The 10,011-nt window shown below is 39.5% G+C and overlaps 1 protein-coding gene, 1 long non-coding RNA gene and 1 pseudogene across 5 annotated transcripts in view; 2 read left to right on the top strand and 1 right to left on the bottom strand.

Moving 5' to 3' along the window:
• Positions 1 to 10,011, bottom strand: part of MKL2 (MKL/myocardin-like 2) — a 205,780-nt gene that overhangs the window by 33,379 nt on the left and 162,390 nt on the right. For all 4 annotated transcript variants that reach the window (XR_435455.2, XM_006759669.2, XM_006759670.2 and 1 more), the window contains one exon: positions 1,289 to 1,426. Coding sequence is in view for 3 of the 4 variants with exons in the window: in XM_006759669.2 (XP_006759732.1) it covers positions 1,289 to 1,426 (138 nt within the window). In the remaining variant the exon portion in view is untranslated. The remainder of the gene's footprint in view (positions 1 to 1,288; positions 1,427 to 10,011) is intronic.
• Positions 4,037 to 10,011, top strand: part of LOC107182460 — a 14,358-nt gene continuing 8,383 nt past the window's right edge. Inside the window, exon 1 of the long non-coding RNA XR_001513175.1 lies at positions 4,037 to 4,100. This is a non-coding gene — a long non-coding RNA (uncharacterized LOC107182460). The remainder of the gene's footprint in view (positions 4,101 to 10,011) is intronic.
• Positions 8,045 to 8,251, top strand: LOC102758638 (annotated as a pseudogene).

Below are 10,011 nucleotides of genomic sequence, written 5' to 3'. Positions count from 1 at the left end.
ACCAAGGCCCTCCTTAAAGACAGACATAGTGAAGAGCAGAACTTTGAAGAGTAGGAGAGGCAGAGAACAAATTCTCAGTCTCTACAGGGAAAGATGGGTTGGCATTCAAATGCTCTTTGTGCCATTGTGGTACATGCTTCGGGATGTGGGAAGAGGTAAGAGCTGATTTTATTGAAGCAGTTGCCACTTGGCACCCTCTGGAATTTCTGGCTCCAATACTTAGCAATGGTAGATGGTGAACTATATTGCTATATACCCTTGAAGCCACACAGATTCAGCCACACTGACAAAGACAGCGAGGAGTAGAAAGAGAACCTCCTGTCAAGGACAAGGACAGGCTCAGGGGCAGATGGCGATGAGGACTGTGCCTCTGAAGAATCTTGCAATGGGTTAACTGAGAAGGCAGAAAGAGGGCTGGCCTGGAACTTGGGAGACTGAGTCCTTCCTGGCCTGGTCACTTCACTTCTTTGGGCCTCAGTCTCCTCATCTGAAAGGTGGTAAGAGGGTTAGCTGGCTCCCTAATGTCCTTTTTTAGTTTGAGATCTGTGTTCTGCTAGTTTTGGCAAAAGGCACATTGAAATGATTAAACTCCTCGGCAGGTTATCCGCTACCCCCACTTTATTTAGCAGTTCTAAGTACACTTTAAAAATCTTGAAAAATGTACTATAGAGTACACATTTTAATATTCTTTGGGACTTATTCTGAGTTATTTTGACCAAGTAAAACACTAGGGAACAGTGCCACAAATCTGCAGCTTATCTGGAGAACAAACCAAGCTTCATTTGGCCAAATCTGCTAAATCAAAAAACCATGCTTACTTCTTTAAACCTTTAACCTGTCATGTAATATATCTGGAATACCACTGAGTTTAACCTTGTGTAGAAAGTCCAGAATCATGCTACCATTAAAGATCTGTTTGTGAGATTTGGGACTCGTGTGAAAGCACCTCCATCTACCCTGTGTCCCTTGTTCCGTCTTGATGGCCCAGGTGGGGGCAGGACTGGGCACTGCTGATAGAATGACCCCTACACCCTTCCTTGTGGCTCCAGTAGTTTATACACACCATAGTTTGTGCTGTTCTGTGACTGCAGAATAATAGGTCGTGTATTGAAGGTGGTAGTTTCAAATATTAAGGCCTGGTCTAGCAAGTCCTCCCATGCTTTTGTTTTCAAGGCTTCAGGCTAACAGGCAGGCTGGGTGATGTGGACACAAGCCTTTGTCTTACATGTGTGGGGCTACAGACAAGAGTCACAAGATACTCAAACCAGTTTGTATGTGGGGTACCCACCTTTACCAGTGTTGGCCCAGGCTTTGCTGAGGACACAGTGTTTGAGGGGAGCACAGGAGCTGTGGCCCTTGTGGGGGGCTGATCCGTAGTAGCAGGCGTTTTCAAGAATTCAGGAACTGCTGGGGACACTGTAGTAAACTGGTGGAAAAGGCAGAAAGGGAACAAGTCTGTGAAATCAATGACAGTAAAAACAGAAAAACCAGAATTATAAGGGAATGACCTCATTTAAAAAAACATCCTACTACAAAAGAAACCCAGTTGGAGGAATAACATGTCTTACCTCCGTAAAACCAATTATTTAGTCTTTGCCCCAATAGTATAAAAAAGCTAACTCTAAATAGGGTTAGAATGATTAAACTATAGTGTTTTCTCAGGAATATGGTCAGAACCGCCCTTTTTTGTAGAAAAAAAAGTACAAGACTCTTGTAAAAATGGTCAAAACAATACATGGTATTCGTAAGGTTTGCTTGCCATACAGGTCACGCTAATCTGGGCTAATTCAAATGTGCTTGTTTCAGGGCCCGATGAGCCCCTCCACCACACCCAGACCCACCATCAGGCACCTGGGAGAAAGCTTCACTCCTGCAGGCCCACTCCTGCACGTGTCCTTAAGTGTGGCTCACAGCTCATGCTCCTACCTCCAAACCCAACTAGGTATTCATCACCTTCTCCCCCCATCTCTTGCAAAGAAAATATGGCGACTATTTTTGGTAAGATTGACCGGTTTCATGGGCAGCACCCTCACACTTAAAGCAAGAAGTTAATTTGTTACTTGGGCAATTATTCAATTTCAATTTGGGATCATATATTAAAGGAAACCACAGAAGGCTTGGCTAGGTTTTTATCAACCACCAACAGTCTATTCCAGCTAGCACTCTACTTTAAGTATTCATTTACTGGAAAGAGATATTACTATTACAATGAATCAGTCAAATCTTGCCTATTGATTACTACTTGGGTTTACTATTACTAGCCTTATCTAAGGAAAAATATCTTTCTTTATCCCAACGTTTCCAAACAACTCTCAAATTCATTACAACAATCAAAGTCAGTTCTCTTGTTGAAGTATTTGGGTCTAAAAATAGCAAATTCTATTTTCCCTCCTTAAAATAAATGACCTGAAAAGTCAGAGGGCTATTAGCTGCAAGAAATATGAAGCTTGGCACATACTAGATACTCAATAAATATTTGTTTAATGGGTGAATGGAAATTCCTTGTGGCTTTACTCATGCTCGGTCACACTCTCAAGCCTGCTGGGCCTGTATGTGTGTGAGTGTGCAATTAATTGTGCTGCCCATGTCAACTCTCTGACATTTTTTATTTTGCCATTGATTTCAGCTTTTAAGTAATTATCAGTAATCGTGTTGACAATAGAAAAGACTTGCTTTTTAAAAAATGGCTACACTCAGTTTCATTTTCAAACAGAAACGAAAGGAAGAACTTATCCAAAGTGTTGACACTTATGCTCCAGGCTGACTTCCGTCCCCAACGGCCCTGCGACGCCAGCTCCTCGATGCACCTCTGGCATGAAGTGAAAGATGTCAGCCAGCTGATCACTGCTCTAAGGGCTAGGGTTCTAAGTTATTTGTTTTCCTTTCACTTTGTACATTTTTGGGAAATGATACTTATCTCTGGGTCAATTTTCACACAGGGGAAAAACATTCCTTGGCTATTAAATAATTGGCATATGAAGTAGAATCAGATATTGAATTTTAAAATATATATTTCCTTGCAGATAAATTCTACTAACCTGGCAGCTATTTTACCAGTCCAGCCCCCACTGGCTGTTTTGATAGTAATGATGCATTTGAGAGCAGTCAGTGTTAATAATCTGAAAAATAACCCAGGAGCATGAAAGTGGTGTTAACTGTAACATTTATGGAAACGTTTTGCCTATACGTATTTCTAAACCCTGCCTAATTGACTTCAGCCCTGATTACTAACTGGTACTCCCATCTTCATAGCTCTTTTGGTATTTCAGCGTGACTTTGCTTTCGGAAAACCACAGATTCCAGCATAATACAAGAATAGCTCAACTGAGATACCAGTGATTAACTTTACCTAATCTGAAAATAAATTCAGTTTAAAAGGAAGAAATAGCTAAACTGTGCTTTACATTTTGCCAATCTGTTTCATGTGCCTTAGCAAAAACCCTCCAAAAACCTTGGGTCATATCTAGATGTTAGAATCCTAGTGGCTAGAGTTACAAAAATAAAAATAAAAATGTAGATATTAATGCTTCTTCAATGACAGTATTTAAAAAAGGATTAAGAGAGAATATTCAAGCAATAAAAAATACACTTATTTTATTTCACAGTAGGTTGAGCAATATGTTAAAATCTTAAGAGAATGCTTTAAATGTGCTTAAACTGCCACTGAGACCTAAGTTCACCTTATGTATTATCAAAATTCAGCCTCAAAATGATTCAGAATCTTTTCTCTAAGGAAACAAAAAAGTTGCAAACTTTGCTTTGTTTTACTGGATCTGATCACTGTTCTCATCACAAGTAATAGGTCTCATGACTACTAGTTCTGTAACTGTCATCATAACGTCATGAAAGGAAATGTCAGGAAACACTGTTGCCTAAGAGTGGATATTTATGTGTTAAATAAAACTCAAAGGAAAGCACTTCCAGTTTTAAAGACTGACCTTTCTCTTACTAGAAATTGCTATGGGAAAGCACTGATACAAAAGAAAAAAACAAGTCAGAGCAAATGTGTAAACTGACTAAAGTTTCATAACATGTCAGGGTCTAACACTGGTTCCTTTTGAAAAGATGATATACTTCCAAGTACCAATCACTGTTCTCTGGTAAATTCCTTTTTCATTACAATTTCTTTACACAATTTAAGGGGACAAAAACTAGGTAATTAAAGACAAAGGTGTTTTTTTTTGTACTGTTGATTTAAAATCTATAATTAATGTGCTTTTATTTAAGAATGCAGCAGAGATCTTAATTATGATGGTAATATGCAAATAGTTCAAAATGAAACTATTTAAAAAATATTTTTTCCATATTCCAATCCCCAGACAAATAAAATGAACACTAGTCAGTGAATAAGTTGATTATATATAAAAACATGTGCTTTGAAAATTTAATAGGTAGATGGATATTTTATGTTTGTATTTAAACATTTCATTTTTAGAGCAAGTAGTTGAACATTAAAGTGAATTAATCCATTAGCACAACATCACCTGAACAGTTAGTTGTTACTTGATTGCCTAATTAGCAGTGAGGTTTTGCATGTATCCCTCTCATTTAAAAATCTATTTTTAAAATAAATTGTGGTAAAATATACATAACATAAAATTTTCCATTTAAACCATTTAAAGTGGAGGCGACTGGAGGATCAGGGGAAGGCACTGCCCCCATCACCCCTCTGCTGCTGCCAAAGTGGGCCTAAGCCGTCAGTAGGACATCTCCTGAGGGCTCCCAGACTGTGAGAGGGGGCAGGCTGGGCTGAGAGAGCCCCCCTCCAATGCAGAAATTTTCATGCACCGGGCCTTTAGTTTGTAATAAAAGTTAGTATAACGCCGATTATTTAATGAATGTATGCATGGCTTACCTATTAGACCTTGCATATTCTCTCTGTTAGCTTAAATCTAGGGTTTCTATATTATTTGGCAAAAGGTCATCTACCTGAAAGTTACTGATACACTGGGGAAAAATAGTAGATAGTTTACCAAATTTTCCTAAGCTTGTCTTCTTGAAAATGCACAGAGTAATTGACCAACAAGGTTCCTTGAAGCACTACTTTGAATTCAGCACAGGCTTGTCAGAACACACAGTTAAACATCTGTGTTTATAATAATGAATTAAATGGCTTCAGAAATTGCGGAGAGAAAAGTATTCAGATGAAAAGAACCAGTGTAAGAGCTCCCAGTACCCACATGTGGCTAGCTGTCCTTAATTTCCTACAGCTTTTCATTGTTCAAGAGTTGCTCAAACATAAAAGAAACTGAGCTCCAATACATGTGTGTTCCCTTTATATTTTGGTAAACTCCTTTCCAGCTGTACTTTAATCAGAATTGAAAAGATAAAAGTCCAAGGAAAAGCAGTTTTAGTCTCTTACAGACCACACAGAAACACATCTATAATAAAAGCGTAATATGCTAATTAGACTGGACAGAGGACAACCTTCCGGACGAAGCCAGGGCTGTGAGGGCCGAGGCTAGCCACCCTGGCTGTGAGGGCCGAGCCCCTTGCATGAATTTCATACATCAGGCCTCTAGTATTCAATAACTGTTTTCACTGTTAAAACCTACATCTTAAAGGAAAAACGTGTTGGTGTACTATACTGTCCACATTGCAATGTTATTAGCATTTCAGCACTGGGGTTTCAAGAAAAGTGCTTGGAAAAATCTGTTCTTTACTTAGATATTATGAGTTAAATTTTTCGGTAGGGAATGTTTCTTCTATTTGAATACTTTGCTGTAGGACTTAATCCTCTGGTATCTGTGTTCTGAAAAGAATGAAGGAGACTAAATGTCTTTTGACTAAAAGACATTTTGGAATAAAGCAAAGCATTAAGAAATCTTGAGCTTAATTTTCTCTCAACTAATTATCTGTAATAAAACTTGAATTATAAGCCTTTCACAATATTTTTGCATATTTCTCTTGCATCTTTAAGGAGTAATCAAGTAGATGCTTACCTCCTCTAACATCATTAAAAAAAAATACTGTTGCCCAGCCAGTGTGGCTCAGTGGTTGAACATCGACCTTTGCACGAGGAGGTCAATGGTTTGATTCCTGGGCACAGGTCACATGCCCGGATTGCAGGCTGGATCCCCAGCAGGGGGTATGCAGGAAGCAGGCAATCAACGTTGATGTTTCTCTCTCTCTCTCTCCCTCTCTTTTCCTCTCTCTCTAAAAGTCAATAACAGCATACATTTCAAAAAATGAACAAGAAAACTAGAAAAATTCATTTAAGCCATAGGATTAAATGTGCAGGATTAAATGATTAGGCAACATATGTAAAACACTGGTTCAAGTAAACAAGAAGCGAAGTAAATGCTATGCAGTGCTACTCCAAGTATGGTCTGCGGGCCTTTGTTACCTGCCTGCGACAAGGATAGGAAGACTGACGGAAATCTGATGTCACCCCACTACTTTCATTGTATTTTACAAGAAAATTAGTCCACAACGCTTTGGAAATTATACAAACTATATAAAAAACAAACACACACCAGTCTTACCCTACAGGAAGTTGAACGACCACTGGTCTATAGCAACTAAAGTCACCATCAAACTCTTCCACAGTTCCCATTAAAAACTAAGAATCTCAAGAATATCTGAACTATAAGACATTTATGTTGCTCTTTTATTATCTTTGCCCTATAAGGACTATTTTAATATTAGTAATGAGACTGACTTTGGGGGGGTGAGGTACAATGGTAATTTTAAAGCAGAAAAAAGTATATTGCAGAGATCATCTCCTAGGATTTTTCATTTATTAAGGCAGTAAGCACTACTTGTGTTGGTTCCTGTGTGTTCAGTATGAAGTTACTAAGATAAAATGATGGGACATCCCTGCCTGTTGGAAACTTCATGTATAATGAGAAGCAGTGTTTTCACATAGGTACTTTCCCCTTGAACTACTATAATGTGAAAGGAATTATATTTAGGGAGATAAATATATTTTTTATATATCAAGTGAGATGCCTGGATAAGTTCTAAAAACAACACTAGATAACAGTGAAAATAAAATACAAAATTTGCCAAAACAATATACAGAGTTAACAGAGAGATACTTCTTTAATTACATGAATAAAAGTATAAATAATAAGAATCTTTGTCAGATTCCTTACTTATAAATACTACAAGGGAATTTTATGAAGGACACACAGCCTTCATGAAATTTAAGAAGGCCTCGAGGCATATGGTACAGAAATTACATAACAAGAAAAGTTGCAGTGAGCCAGCTCTGATTCTGGGTCCTTCTACTTGAATGTGTAAGTAGGGAGTGTACCGTACTCGAACGTGGGTATCTGCCCACAGGCTCAGTTAACAGATAAAGAGCAGACTGTTAATGGTCTGCACACAGCAGGCAGAAATGGTGTCACAGCAACACTAAAGCATGTTATAAAAACTTTAAGTTCAAGAATGATCTAAGGCAGTGATAGCGAACCTTTTGAGCTCGGCGTGTCAGCATTTTGAAAAACCCTAACTTAACTCTGGTGCCCACGTGTCACATATAGAAATTTTTTGATATTTGCAACCATAGTAAAACAAAGACTTATATTTTTGATATTTATTTTATATATCTAAATGTCATTTAACAAAGAAAAATCAACCAAAAAAATGAGTTTGTGTGTCACCTCTAACACGTGTGTCATAGGTTTGCCATCACTGTCATAGGCTCACACTTTCACATTTTATTTAGAGGCACAGACACAATAACAAAGAAATTAATATAGTTCAGATTATAGTAATTAGTACAAGGAAGAAAATAATGCTGAAAGACAAACAGATATTCATGAAAGAGAAGAAATGCTGTAAGAAAATATGCAAATATTTTTAATCTCCAAACTTCCATACTTCTCTGAACCCAGGCCTCCCCTGCTATAAGAGTTAAGGCAGATAACTGTTAAATTCCTTTCCAACTAAAAAAATTCTATGATGTTAGATTTTAACAAGGACATTTTCTACTGAACTTGACTAATCCCATTAAGTAGCTCAATAATTTTGACTTTTAACACCCTCCCCCCTCCCCCCCCAGCCTAGCCTTTTGCCTCGCTACTTCAAAGAAAGCAAGATGGGTAACCAGCAACTCTATTGGAGCCATCGGAGAAGATTCAGCCAGGATTCTCATTCTTGCCATGTCTGCTCAAATCTACATGGTCTGATCTGGAAATATGGCCTCGATATGTGCCCCCAGTGTTTCAGTCAGTACATGAAGGATATAGACTTCATTAAGTTGGACCAGGTAAACTTCCATGAATGGGTCACTTAAGACATCTCCCTTACCACAGAATGCTATCTCTTGTACATGAAATAAAAAACTTCAGTTATTTAAAAAAACACAAAAAACCCCCAAAGCCTAACAGCCATTTTTAACAGGGCCCTTCATGCAAACTGCTTTTTATAGAGAATCCTGCACTGAACTACCAGCCTCTGCACTGACCTGCCAGCCTGTATGGTGTTTCTGCCATTTAAGCCAGCCCTTATAAAGGAATTCCTGGAATCCTACTTCAACCAATAGGACTGAGGCTTTCTCCACCTAATCAGAGTTGTGCAGCTCTGACCAACCAGAGTGGTTCTATTCTGACCAATCAGGACAGTGCCTTTTGAACCAATCAAAATGCGAGTATTTGGAGTCCTCATTTGCATGAAGACAGACCAAACAAGGCAAAGGGGTGGTGACTTCTGTCCATATAAGCCAGCTACCCTCTGGCTCTGAGAGTATACTTTCCTTTTTCACTGAACACTGCATTTCCCTGGCTGAGCTAAAACAAAGATGTCTTATCAGAGCGCAGAGTAGACCAGTGAGGACCAGAGCAGAGCTGTCTACCCAGAGACAGGCCTGGCCTCAGGGCTGCTTTACAGCTATGATGTTTTCACAGCCAAGCTGTATCACAGTTGAGCTGTTTTGTACTGAATAAAGCTTCCTTCTTCAACATACACCAAATTGGGGATTCCTAATGGAGGTGAATTGGTTTTAATAACCATCAGTTGACAACCATAAGGAGAGAACAAATTATATACAGCATAGGAGTTCTTATAAAACCAAAAGAAACATGAACACCCACTGAAAAATAAGAAATATATATTTCCAATGCAATTATAAAAAATATTTTAGATTCTTTTGCATGCACTAGATTTTCAGTTCCTAATACAATCTGCTCAATATATAATTGTTGAACAGGAGAAACCAAGATGGTGGCATAGGTAAACACCGAAAATTGCTGCCTCGCACAACTACTTCAAAAATACAACTAAAAGACAAAACGGACATCATCCAGAACCACAGGAAGGCTGGCTGAGTGGAAATTCTACAACTAGAAGGAAAGAGAAAAGCACACTGAGACTCAGAGGTGTGGAAGTAAAGTGCAGAGGTACAGAGGTGCATGCACGTGGAAAGGGCTGACAACGAGGACATGGTAGTCTTTTTCAATTGGGAGGGAGTCTCAAGCTCCCAACTGCTCTGAACTCCAGTTCCGGGTGAGTCTCTGAGGACCCAGACTCATATGGGGAGCAACTGGACTGTCTGGCATCGGGCAGAACTTGAGGGTGGCTTTCTCTCAGAGGTGCAGCAATTACTGGGACACTGAGACACAGGGCCTCTTAGGGTAGGATTGAGGAGCAGCCATAGCTGCTTTCTCCACCCTGTTGACCCCCTGAGAACCCCATTCCACCCAAGCTGTGTGCAGAAGTTTGCATATGAAAGGCCTGGCCCTTTGCAATCTGAAAATTACCTAACAAACTGCAGCTGGGTCAGAGAGACCCAGAACTTCCAAAAGAAGGCCCAAGGCCCCACAGCAGCTTGCACTGCTTCACAGCTAGGCCTCATCTGGGCAACTCCAAACCTCAAACAAAGAAGAGGAATCTGCAGATCTCTCCATAGCTCCTGCTGGGTAGCCTCAGGCAGAGGCTAAATTAGCACCTCCTTAGAGATCCAAGAGCCACTGTACCCAGTGGTCAGAATGGGACCATCCAGATTACAACTCCTCAGATCCATAAGGGACACAGTCAGGGGGCAGACTCAGTGAGCACCAAAGCCCT

Source organism: Myotis davidii, unplaced genomic scaffold, assembly GCF_000327345.1.
Source record: "Myotis davidii unplaced genomic scaffold, ASM32734v1 scaffold1115, whole genome shotgun sequence".
Classification (NCBI taxonomy): domain Eukaryota; kingdom Metazoa; phylum Chordata; class Mammalia; order Chiroptera; family Vespertilionidae; genus Myotis; species Myotis davidii.
Note: the sequence above shows the minus strand (reverse complement) of the source record. Positions and strands in the feature narration are given on the sequence as shown.